General features: G+C 40.3%; 1 protein-coding gene across 2 annotated transcripts in view; it reads left to right on the top strand.

Annotated features, from left to right (window-relative positions):
• Nucleotides 1–13,627, top strand: part of ADCY8 (adenylate cyclase 8) — a 131,990-nt gene that overhangs the window by 18,943 nt on the left and 99,420 nt on the right. For both annotated transcript variants that reach the window (XM_013302353.3, XM_027792417.2), the window contains exon 2: nt 12,785–12,934. In XM_013302353.3, the coding sequence (XP_013157807.1) occupies nt 12,785–12,934 (150 nt within the window). The remainder of the gene's footprint in view (nt 1–12,784; nt 12,935–13,627) is intronic.

Consider the following 13,627-nt stretch of genomic DNA (forward strand, 5'->3'; position numbering starts at 1 on the left):
GGTCTAAGAAAGGCAGCTGTACACATACAAGTCTGAGCTGCCCAGAAATGCAGTAGTTGCGCATCTTTGCTACTAATTAGAGAAAGAGAAAAAAATGTGAAGGTTTTATATATCTGCTAAGAACTGACAATTTTAAAATACACACACTTTTTGGTTCTCATTAAAGAAATTTGTTAAAACTTTTGTGCTTTTCCAGATTTGTATTGCCTGTCTCCAGACACTGTTCCCAAATTTATGTATTTCTTTTTTTAAATATCATCATGAGGTATTTAGTCTGACTGGTTCTACTTTTTTATTAACATTTTTTCTCCTTAAAAAAAGAATAATTGGCATGACTTAGAGGTTTTGTCTTTTTTACAAACTGTTTGCAGAAATAATACATAGTAACATGTCAGAAGACAGGAAGGCAGGCCAGAATGTATGACAAGAGTTATTTATGATACAGGTATATTGTGTGCTTGTTGCAAAAGCACGTTAGTTTTATGCTCACGTAATGATTAATCAAGCTGCCTTTAACAAATGGATGTGGATGTTCACAAGGAGGGCAACGTGAAGAAGTCATTTGAGCTTTTTCTTGTTTTTACGCAGAATTTAATCCAGCTTACACATGTGGTTACTGTACAGTGTTGGCCATCAGATGTCAGCTCTATATCCGCAACTGCCATGTTTGTAGTGCCATCTATAGTCATGGTTTTAATTGCTTTCAGCCTTGCACTATCTAAACAAAAAGAAAAGAACTTGAGCAGTGGGGCCTGGCTGGAGTCTTATTTTCCTTTAGGAACAGAAATTCTAATTTTTTGCAGTTTGAAGCATTTGTACATGCCTTGGAAAGGGTATACTTGGTCAATGCTAACTGGTTGGGAGGCAGAACTTAAGCTCTAAGAACTGATTTTATCCTTTCAAACTGTTATCAAGAAGGAGACATAAGCAATTCCCTAGGCTATCTGAAATGCTTCATTTCACTTGAGTACTGATAGCTAACAAACTAAGATTGTTGGAGGAAACTGCTTGAAAAGCTGTCGGAGCCAGCAGGTGTATCTCCATCAAACAGCATAGGGTTTGGCTCAAGCATTAAACACTAAAATGTCTCAGCCTGTCATTAACTGTGTCCTTTCTCCTTGAACCGTTTCACAGATTTAACTATTGGTGCTGTCTGGCTTTCAGAAAACATCAGCCAACTGGGAAATCAGTTTATAAAACTGATTGTCTTTGGTTTTCTTTTTTGAGGCTCAGAAGTAATGTTCTCTCCCCTGCCTGAAATTCCAGTAAGCAATCCACCTTGTCAGCTAATTCTTGACTTAAATTCTGGGATGTTTTTTGTGCCATAAACCACAACGTTGTCAGCCTTGGTGTTCGTACCCCAGCATGTCCAAGGCCACACACAATTTCTTTGCAAGCACTCCTCTGCTGAGTACTAAGAGAGCAATGTTTATGTATCCTGACCACTACTACCTTGATCTAAATAGGAGGTACGTGAGCTAAATAATCACTAAGACCAAACACTGCTCTGCCCAGGAAAATTTCTCTTTGAAGCCAATGAGCTTCTGTATGAGCAGGTTAAGACTGACCTTGCCCCTGAATGGGTGTCTTTAAACAACCCGAACTGCAAAAATGTGGACAGCATTCATGTCTGTGCATTGCCTCAGACCCTGTATGAACCTATACACGGTTATCCTGATGTAAACTATCTGGGGGCCTTCTCTTGTTAGTTTATGTCAATCAAGATTTAATAGTCTCCAGCAGCTCTCACTGGTATCAGCAGGATTCATTATTCAACATCAGAGACAGCGGTTGTTTTGTCTTGTATCATTTATTTAATATTCCATGAACAGTCCAGTTTCCATTTCTCATGCTTACACAAGCAGTGAAAACAAAGACATGGCTTGTATTGTCAAGCAAGGAGAATTTGGCCCACGGTAAATATCAGGGTTTGATGTTAATCTCATCCTTGTTTTATACCAGAATAAGCCACTGCTTTCAAAGGTATTAGTCCTAGGTCACACCAGTGTCAATGCAGAATGAATCCTGCGCTATATGCCTCCTCTGCTAGCAAAGGGGCAGAAGAAACCTAATCCTTCGTTATTTGTTGGTGGCGTATTCTGCCAGCCAAAGGACTGAATCAACTTTTTCCCACAGCACTCTCTGTACTTTTGATGTTAGTCTGACTTCTTCTAGCTCACCACACTGAAGCATTCACCATGACTAATAGCAAAACAACACCCACAGGTTTCACAAAGGAAAACGTTTGTCCTCGCCTAACTCTCTGAGATAAAGTTTTAATCCAGCTGGTCTGGAACGTGTAACCTCTCATGGCTTTTCTCTGGTACATTTCCACTTGCTTCCACATCCCTTCCCTGTTTTCTCTCCAGCATAGTACCTAACTGAGAGTTTAAAAAAGTTGAGATAAAGCAGACTGAAAGAGAATATTGAGTAATGTTAGATAGTTACTAATAAAATTCCCTTTTAACCTTGAGTGATTCATGTCTTCCACTGTGCCTAAGCTGCGTGCAGCTCAGCTCTGGAGGATGAAGACTCCTGGGCCCTATTGCCCCTTCCCCAACCATCCCAAACTTTTTCTTGCAGGTTCATCCATACCTTCATGGGCTTACCGTTTCCTGCAGTCTCCCAAGGTCGTATCAGTTCTCAGTGTAGGATGCCTGAAATTCTGTGTACACTGGAGTCAGACTGCTATCCACTACCTGTAAGCTACCCAAGATTTCTCCAAAGTAAGGGAAGGCCTTCAGGAGCCATGAGTCCAGCGTTGGCATCAGGGGTAGCTGAGAAAGTAGGTGTTCAGGTTTTTTATTGATTTTTTTTATGTTTTGCTAGTAAAGGACTCTAAAAATGGTATTGCTGTGTTCTCTCTTTTCTTGGTTTTCAGGGTATCCTCATAGTCAACAAAAAAAAGGAGATGATGAAGGGAAAAATAAACAGGGAATAGCAAATTGCTTTAATTGGGGTTTTAAGGTCACTTTTCCAAAAATAATTTAAAATGGAAGCAGAGTAGCCATAATGGTAAATTTGGAAAGAGGAGCTATTTTCCATAATATTTCTGGGTTAGCAAACCTACAGCTTGTTCTGGGAACTGTAAGCCTATTCTTGTCGGCTCACACATCAATCATCTGCAAATTCAATGGGCAAGCTCCATCTGTAACGACACCTGTGCAAAATGACAGCCACTTACAGGTGCGACTGTGGGAAAAACTTCGCCTTGCCATTAGCCTTTAGTTAAAAATGCTGATAATAAAGTGTAAAGAGCCTTTGTTTCCAGTGCTGTTTTGGCTTTTTTGGGGTGAATAGTTTAAAACAAGAATAGCTGTGGGGGATTTGTTTGTTTGCCAGCAGGTAAAAGTGATTAACACAAACAGCTGATCAGTAGAGCTAGCTTCCCACTGGAGTAGAAGCAGGCTTGGAAGGACAAGGGTTGTTTGGAAAAGGACACTTAACACTATTATATTTCTCATGTCTTTTTCATTATTAGTATTTTCAGTATTATAGTTAAACCAATTCACTTTTTAAAAGATATTAGTCTCACTCTCACCCAGGCTGGCATGGCTTTCATAAGGCTGCCTTTATTTCTTCATAAAGAGTCCGAGAGTAATTTAAGATCATTATGTTTTGCTATTTCTTTCTTTTTCCATTGTGACACCAAAAGGGGAAAATGATTGGCAAAATCTTGCCTCTTTATTCTACCTGTGGCCACAGCTTGATAATTCAGAGGAAAACACACATGGCCTGGCTTAACATAGCTAGGAAGAAAAATGAAAAGCTTCTCTTGTGTAGTCTGTTGTTACAACTCTGCAGAGTGCACCAGAGCGGGGTTGCTTGTACAGAAGGCACAACGATTGCCAGCTCCATTGGGAAGAGACACAGAGTCCATACTGCAGGTAATTGCTAGGACATGCATACATTTGATCAGATGAAAACAGCAATGAAGTGTGTCAGAAAAGATGAACTGCTGTCAGCCCCACAAACGTAATTATTGCTCACTCAGTTTTGACTTTCAGCTTCGAATAAGAGCCATTATCTAGAGCAATAAAAACAGCTGTGCAGAACACCACCCCAAACTTACTTAACAGAAATGCAGACTGCTTAGTTTTGTTTTCCTTAAAATGTAGTTAAACTCTTTCCAATGCTGCAGAGCAGCTTAGATGATTTTATTTTCTTTTCCTACCACTACTCCTAATCAGTTTTATAATCTGTGAAGGGAAGTACTAGGAGTTCTTCTGCCTTGGCTATCTTGCATCAACTGAGGCAGAACTACTGAGATAATTTGAGGAAAATTTCCAAAAGTGACTTTCACTTTAGAGGTCCTAGTTTTAGGGTGTCCAGGATCACCTTAAGACTCAGTGGTGTTCTCAGACATTTCCAGACTAGGTATCAGCTGGATTTTTTTGTCACTGAGAAGTTATTTATAATGTCTATCACCTGATCCCCAAATACTGGTACATCTGAATTGGAAGACAGTTGTTTACAATTCAGATATCCACATATGTAATTCAAGGGGAAAAAATAGAATTTGGTAAGGGTTGCTTCATAACCACCACCACCCTCCCCCCGAGTTATTTTTAATTCTTAATATCTAGGATGTTGTGTGGATGCTTCCCCTTTTCAGATTTATTTCTTGTAAAACTTTGTATAGATGCTGTAATTTTTATTAGGAGTAATTTATTTCTTTAGTGGCCTTAAATGGAATGTGGCTTCTATTGAATGTAATTATTTTGGTATTTTGTTTTGAACAGTAAATGTGCAGCTTGTAGGGGAGATCAACTTCTGCACTGAAGAAATGTAGGCAAAATTTTAGTGTCAGACTGAGAGCTTCACGAGTCTGAAATATTCAGACTCGTACAAAGTTCAGAAAAGGAAACCACACAGCTCCCTTCTGAGTGGTGACCAGGGGAATACCATCGCTTCATTTCCTAACCCACCCTAACTGCCATGGGCTGCTTCCAGTGTGTTCTCAGTTGTGCAGGCATTTGTATTGTGCCTTGGTTTTTTGATGTTTTTTGTGGGTTGTTAAAGGATCTGGTCCTGGTTAGACAGCACAGGTAATTTAAAGTAATTGCTTAGTACATATACTATGGTTTCAAGGGTACATATATTTGGAGAAGAAAATAGATTCCTGTCTGAGCCTTTTACATTTACTTAAACATACCAAATGAGGTGACATTTTTGGACAATAAAATAATGACATCTGGAAGGTTTGGCTTTAGATTTCTCCTTGTAATTACCCTGCAATGCAGCTGTCTCAGAGAAGAGGAAGAAGGTGCCTAAGCAGCACACAGAAAATACTGAATAGAGAGGTATTTTCTCATCAAAGCATAGCTTAGATCTTTCTAAATAGGAACATTTCAGGTATCTGTAATATAGCATCCTGTGTGCAGAATGATGACAAGCGTGCTGTGCTGCTCAGCGCGCGGGAGATGTGATCACCGGATTTCATTGTGGAGTTCAGGATCAGTTCCTAGATGAGGGTCGGAGAGTTGAGCAGAGTACCCTGTAGCAATGGAAAACACTTACTAAAAATTGAAGACCCTCTCTGTTCATTCAACTGAATGCACGGGCTATGACCCTTCTACTGACATTGTCCCAGACATGTCTAGTCATTTTAACATCTATAAAAAGAAAAGCACCAAAAAAAAGTTATCCAAAGTCCCAGAATAGATAAATTATTCTTTTTTTAAAAGTAAGATTATTCCGGAATCCTAATTTTCAGGCAAACTCAAGGGGATTTAGAGATGCACTGAAACTTATTTGCCTTTTGGGGCTGCTTGATGGCACTATCAGGGTTATGTATTTGCTTGACTGCTTCTGTGCATCACTCAAGTGTCAAGCCTTATGTGTCTGATGTGATATGATACGATTTTCCTGAAAGATCTTTTGTACCACACCACATTGCAGAAGTCTTGCCACAGGTGATAGCTGACTTACCAAACTGTATGGGTTGAGCTGCCTATGAACAACTTAATCAGACATTCAATTTTCTACATTTCTGATGGATTCAATGAGAGGACGAGCAAGAAGGAAATAGCTATTTTTCTAACAGCAAATTAAACTCCTGTTCGGAATATTAAAGATGCATATTTCTCAATTCTGTCTTGAACTAGAACAATTGATTTTATGCAAACGTGTCATTGTTCAGAGGGAAAATGGTCTTTGTTTTCTAAATCATTGTCAGTGCAGGAACAATAGGCATGTTAGGATATTCTCCAACAGGATGGAGACAACCGTGTCTGAGACCAGTTACTCTCATTGAGGGTAATCTAGTAACTCTTTGGGATACACCCTCTGTTTTAATAGGGCCAACATGCTTTGCAGGCTGCAGTTTTCACACACATTAAAGGCCAGCCTGTGTCCCTAAGTACATAGTGAAGTCCTCTAACACCTGCCTTGGAAACAGCAAGACCAGACTCAGAAGATCTCAGCTCTCCCAGAGGCATAAATAAGATCTGAGTTTTTGAAGAATTAACCAATGTTCCCATGGGAGCTGTGCACAGCTGAACCACAAACTGGGTTCTAAATACAAAATCAAGAGGTGACACTGATAAAAATGGCTCCTTTCACATTTATCAAATCAGGGGTAGGTGGGGTAAACAATGCTCTTAACCATCTCAATCTGTGCTTGACTAAATTTGCCATGAATAAGCAATACCTTTCTCTATCCCTGTCCTCTCATCTGTATTGTATATTCCTGTCTTTCAGTGAACTATGTATATGTAGATCAGATAAAAGAGTTAGTACTCACTCGAGCTGTGAGTAAGAGTTAAACAGCTGTTGTACTTATGCATTGGACAATATAGAGGATCAGGGACAGAAAAGCTTTCTGGAAAGTCTTGGCAGCAGTTTGGGCATCTTTCTGAGACAAGTTGCTTTCCAATAAATGGTGATGAAGAAGCACTGACAATCTGAAACAAAAACAAAAAAAACCCCTCTATCGTGGTCTTTTGCATTTAGCAGTTAGACCCAGGAGAAGTCAGGAGTGAACCTGGGGAATAAAAAACTCCTTACAAGGTGATTTAACAATGAGGCAGCAATGATTTCAGTTTAATGAGTTGGCAGCAGTGACAGCTATGAATTTTCACGTGTTTCCTCTCCCTGCGGAGGCTGTGCTGTGAACTCAATCAGACGACTGCTCCAGATAGGAAAATCACTGCCAACACCAAATGTTTGTTTTTTAAGTTGGCCAGGTTCCGTGATACAGTTCACAGTATGGTCCCACAAATAACTGATCTGGCAAGACGAAGGGGAAGCTGTGCTAAGGGATCAAGGTAGGCAAGAGGCAGTACAGATACAGGTACTTACTGGTGTCTTTGCCAGGAGCTTTGATTCATAAAATCATGGTCTCAGCTGGAGGCAGAGGCTTGCTGCAGCTCAGCAGTGAGAGAGTGGTAGAGTCTGTGCCGCCAGATGTTCCTATTCTATACAAAGTAGAACATTTTGGTCTCAAATACCACACTTCTCATGTAACCCTCAGTTCATTCCTGGTGATCAGTTCTTATAAGAGCATAAGTTATTTTCCCTCAAAGTAACCACAGTAAGGGAGTGACGGGGCAGGGAAAGAGGGCAATGGGGTTTCTCAGACATTTTAGTTACAAAAACAACCTTGTGGCAAGCTGCTATTTTTAGTTAAACTAATGATGAATCAAAATGCTTCTCCAAACCTAATTAACCAATAATAATTACCATAGCAACCAGTTCTTTATGTGGCACATGCTAAAAACACTCTTAAAGAAGAAGCACAACAGCTTTACTTTCCCAGTTTTCCCCAAACAGACAAAACTACTCTAATCCATTGTTGAAGCCAATCCAAAACTAGAAAGCAAAATAGGAAAAGAACTAAATAATTTCCCACAGGAACATTTCAGTAATTAATGAAGTTTCTGTTTTTTAGGACTGATGTGCCTTGAGAATGTCCAACTGAAGATGACATTGAAAACCATTTCTTTATTTTTCAGATGTGTTTTAGTGCTATCAGCCCCAGCACTGCTCTGTTTCTACGCAGCAGAAAAAAATGTACCTGCTGAAGAAGTTAACAATAGGTTTATTTCTGCAGGACACACTAGGGTTTCTTTCTGCAATTGAGGTAGTAACACACAAGTTCAGTGTCCTCCTGGACTTCAGAATTATTTCAAAACGTTTTCAGCTTTCTCTCTTCCACCTCCACTGTGCTTTCCATATGAATGTATGCTACTGTTGGTTCAACTATTCATGATGAAGATTGTCTGCGGCAATTACTGTCTTTTAGGACTAGCTATCAATCAACATATTTCCAGTCTGTTGGGTTTGTCAACCACTCCTAAGTGTTCATTTTCCTCAGGTTATGGGCTTTTTGGAAGCACTAAATTTGGTCAGTCACTATACAGTCCTTAAACATCTATTAATGGTAGGTCTTAGAAAGCATTGAATCAGGAGACTCTACAGCTGGCCTTACGGCTTTATATTCCCTGATGGACAATCACATGTTTTCAAAAAGGAAATTCATGGCAAAATTGAAACACACTTCAATTATGATTTTTGAAGTTTTAGAAACTTCTGGCATTTGCAAACCCTTCTTTACCTCACTCCCAGTTGTTCACAGACTCACAGGATTCTGTATAAACTCCAAATCAAGGCAAACTCAATTAGGTTCTCTTAATAGCAGAAATGTCTACAAATTGTTGTTATCCTTAGCCCAGCTCTGTTCTCAGTAACTCACCTGTATCCTTCTGAATTTCCTGTTTCCTGAACTACACGCAATCCTGTCTTGAAAGCTGTCTGTGGCTGATCCGCCTACCACTTCACAACAGACTTGTGAGCTGCTTTACCATTTTTTCAATGTATTTTCCTTTTCCTGTTCTGTTCCATTACTATACTGTACCTACTTTGATTGATACTGCTTCCTGACCAGCTATGTCCAGTGCCTTTTAATTGTTTAATTGTCTGAGATCTGGTGGTTCCCAAATCAACTCAAAATGTTATCTTGGATTTAGCTGTCTTAGCAAAGCCATTTTTATACAATGAGTAACAGATAAAAATTACATTATTTGAATCAATGTGTAAAGTCAATTTTAAACTTGGCTTTCTCATCTGACCTGCATCCTCTCCTTTCTTTGCCTTTGGTTTTGGCTAGTTTTCATATTGATTTTGCAAAAGGCTCCGAGATGCCTGTATAAAAGACACTTTATAAATGTAAATTTAATTCACAAGTGATTTCTCTGTGAAATCTTAATCACCCCCTGTGAAAAATATGGGAAGCAGAGTTTTGGAGTAAAAATTTTAACAGCTGCTTCTGACTACCAGCATGATCTTGACCAGTAAGTTTCTTTAGCTCTGTTCATCCTGTTATGTGATTATGTGCAACTGCAGGTTCAGCAGGGACAGTGCTGATCCTGTTACACAGATATTCCCAAGCAGCATGGTGATGGGTGCCTTCTTGTTTGCATTTTTTAAATATTTGAGAAGCAGACCTCCCCAGAGCCCTATTTAACACCGAGACTATCACTCATGACTTTTTAAGATCACTTGCTGTCTCTGCTATAGTTGCTTATTTGAGTGTTGTGCAAGGTACAAATGGACTGAAAAGCTTATAAATCCTGTGGAAATATTTTCTTTTTTTCATGTTATACCTCATCTGTCCTACTGTGTGAGCACTGATTATCTGCAAGTCAGTCAAAAAGCTATGAAACTGTGTATGTCTTACAAAATCAGTCTGCCCTGGCTTGTGGCCCTGATAAGCAGTAGAAAATCCTACAAGACTTAAGGAATTGGCCACAGTAAGCTGTAGGAAGAAGAAGTGGCAATGAAAGACTCAGTTCTTTTTTACTCCTTTATTAACAAGAGCCACAGATTAGTATCCTTGCAAGGCATAGTGCTTTACTCTTTAAATTGGTTTCAATCAAACTACTATGTGTAAGAAAAGCAGATTCTGCCTCTGAGTAAGCTGTTGTTTTACCTGTAACATGTTTTCCATAATTCCCTTTGTCCAAATCAAATTATGTGCTTGTGAAATCTAATTGAAGGCCAAATTCTACTGCATTTGCTCTAAGGAGATCTGCTGAAGTGAGTGGCACTAGTCCTGAGTATTAGCAGAGAAGGGTGACTGAGCTGGGCTCATGAGGAACTTGCAATTCAATGTGCAAGCAAACGAGAGCATCCTGCCACTGATTTCACTGTTGAAATGCACATTTCAGACATTGTGGAAGGCTTTTATTTTTTTCACCCTATACTCTAGCTTTCCTTGTGTGTAAGCATTGATTATCTTCAAGGCAGTCAAAAAGGGATGAAATATTAACTCCTCCAGCCACTCGCAGCTGATTTCAGTTGTCCTGCTGAACAACCTAATTCTGACCTGGTTTTATGTCAGCCCGTCATACCCCTCTTAGTAAAGGAGTTACCTCATGGGCTGAATTACTGCATTCTCCATTTTACCTTGGAGGAAAGGCAGAAGGTGTCTGGGGGAATCTGGCTGGTCTGGGGCAACCTGTCTCCAGTAAAACAGAGTGAGGTAGATAACGGAAAAAGCAGTAAGCATAGAGGAGGAATAGGGACAGATGCAGTGAGACTAAATAGCCTCAAATTCCTCCCTTTAAAAAAAATAAAAGGAAGGGGTAATGCTATAAGTCAGTAAAATCCAGAATGGTAAGAGGAAGATAATTTAGGAATTAGTCACTGTTTATAAGCATGATGTGGCGCTCCAAGAAATGATAAGGCTGTGAATTAAAGCAAACAAAAGGAAACATTTTTATCACAAAGTGCCTAATTAAATTGTAGAAATCTTTGTCACTGAATGCCATAGAGGCCAAAGGTACAATTAACTTCAACAAGGTATCAGGAAAAGTTAAGCAGCCAGATAGAGTGTGCCACCTCCAGCTCAGAGCTGCTGTAAACCACAGGATCCTGGAAGCCAGGAAGATGCAAGGGTCATGCTAATCATGCCCTGTATCTCACAGACTTTACCTAGACATCTATTACTGGCAAAGGTTAAACAAAACTTCAGCTGGAGCCAGGATATGCATTCTTATTTAATCATGGCATATAAATTGTAAATAAATTCCCTGTACGGGAATATATAAAGCTGAAGTTTCTGCCAGATGCATTTGATTTGATATCAAATCTTACTTTGAAACCCACGTGAATGTGAGGAGCAAGACCTGCAGATCTGAGGCGAGTCATCACAATGAGATTATGGAGTTTTGATCAATGTTTTCTCTCTACTACTAGGACAAGAAACACTTCGATTTTAGGAAGACTATCAGATAATACTACAAAAATGCAACCTCTAGCCCACAATGTTCCACAACCACAGATTACTGGAGCATTCAAGACTTTTGACAAAACATCACTGAATGCTTGCTTTATTCTTGTACTTGTATCTACTGTTTTATCCTTGTTCTTCTGCCTGGGTGCTCTCTGTTTTCTGCAGTCAGAGACAGCATCCCCAATGACAAACGCTCGATCTGACCTGATGTGGCTTTTCTGATGCTGTTTTGATCCTGTAGCTATCACCCATAGCATTATGGTCCATAGCTGTCAGAGCCTGGGCAGCTTTGCTGGGCAGGCGATGTGGCCACAGGGTACTGTAGCCCCCTCCCACTCCACAGCTGGTCTGCCACTGGGAGCAAGGTGTGATCCTGCAAGGCAGGTCCACCCAGTGGGACCTCATCAGCACAGTGGCTGTGACTGGACCTTGGCAGGAAGATGGGAGCTGAGGTTTGCAGTCTTTCAGCTGGTTCACTGTGCCCCGGTGGTTCCCTAGCTAAGGTAGCAGTCAGAGTGAGTTGGCCCTGCACGCTGCATTTGAGGAATATTAACAACCTTTGGACTCTTGACCCTCTCACAACTTTAAGAAAAGGCAAGGTGAAGTGGAAACTGAGCAAGGTTCACATGAATTCTCAACCCATAACAGGGGTGAGGTGCTGCATAAAGCTGCTGAAACTGCAGGTCTCTAGTGCAGGCAAATATTGTGTCTTACTTCGTTTCCCCAGCAATCCTCACTGCCATGGTGTTGATGTGCCCTGCTGTACAAACATACAGAGCACAGAGGTATCAATGAAAGAGCAGTAAGCCACTGAAATTTATGCTGCCCCGGGACCGCACTCCCATTTGGCTCTTTTATGTTCATATTGCAAAGGAAAAAGCCTTGATGCATCTTCTGTGAGGAAAAAGAGTGCAGGTCTTACATAGGCCTTAGTGAAGGTCTGTGTACACAGCACCTGCTATGCAAGAACGTGGGTATCCTTTCAGCTTCCCCTGTAGAAAGGTTCAGGATTCAGATTCTGCAAGCTTGTGCTTTGGCATCAGCTGAAAATGAATTAATTTAATTTGGTTAATAAGAACAGAATACCTTTTATCACTGATATTAATTCTTAGCTAACTGACACTCTGTTTTCCTTAAGCTGGCTTTCTTCTCAAACTAAGCCATGGAACAAATCACAAAGTTGTTTTTACAGAAGAGGCAGTGCAAAAACAAATTGTTAATTATGTTTGTAATCATTCCTGACTAAAGCCCTGTGAGTCAGTTCTTGGAAACATCATTTGTGGTTCAACTAGAGTTTAATGCCCCCAAACACTGTATATTTCTTCCTCAAGGCAGAGAGAATTTTACACGTTTGATGCCTCTAATTAAGATCCAAGAGATTCTTCTATGCAAACGTTCCTGTTATTTTTACAGCCGACATGACTGCAGAGCAGTCTCATTCTCTCTCCTCCCACCCCCTCTCCCTCTCCCCCCCCCCCCCCAGCCTTCCCCAAACAGGTATTTTTGTTTCTTATTTCTGATCAAATCCTGTTTTGTTGTTCATTGCAGATAGCGGCTCAGGCAGTGTTATTTATGTGTATGAACACCGCAGGAATCTTCATTAGCTACCTATCAGACAGAGCACAACGTCAAGCCTTCCTGGAGACCAGAAGATGTGTCGAAGCCAGACTGAGACTAGAGACAGAAAATCAGCGACAGGTATTGGAGAAACAATCTGATTTTTGTATTAACTGCAATTGATAATTGGACAAGGCCAGGCTTTTGTAGTCTCACTGACTCCAATGTGATGCCATCTGATTTGTGCAGCTTAAATGAGTTGCATGCTGTTATTTTACTGGTGTGTATCAAACTGATATGACATCTTAAAGATTGTTGCTGGGAAATGGGATTAATAGAGAATGGCTGTTCATTGCCCTTTCCCATACAAGAAGGGGCCATCAAATGAAACAGCAACTGGCAGGTGTTTAAAAATGGTTCTTTAACACAAGAGGAGTTAAGCTGGGGAACTTCATGCTTTAGAATGTTGTGGATACTAAAACTTGTTTCAGTCAGGTGGACATGAAGCAAGTTCATGGACGTGAACTCTATCTAGGCAGAGAAGATACTAAAGTGTCACCTCTGGGTCACAGGTGAATTTTTGGAACTGGAAGGCCACTGCAGGGAAGCATCACTAGATGCTTTCTCTGTTCTTAAAGTCCTCCCTATAAATCTCCTTTTGGCCACTGTCTGCAACAGCATACTGAGTTAGGTGAACTTTTGATCTGAGCGGGCATGGCTGCTCTTAGATAGATCATCTTGCCCAATCCAAAATAACAGGCACTGAATAAAAAGAAGTTTGCTGCTTATTGTTTTGTACCAAGGGAGCAGAAATGAGATGTAGCATGCTATACA

This window comes from Falco peregrinus, chromosome 3, assembly GCF_023634155.1.
Source record: "Falco peregrinus isolate bFalPer1 chromosome 3, bFalPer1.pri, whole genome shotgun sequence".
Classification (NCBI taxonomy): domain Eukaryota; kingdom Metazoa; phylum Chordata; class Aves; order Falconiformes; family Falconidae; genus Falco; species Falco peregrinus.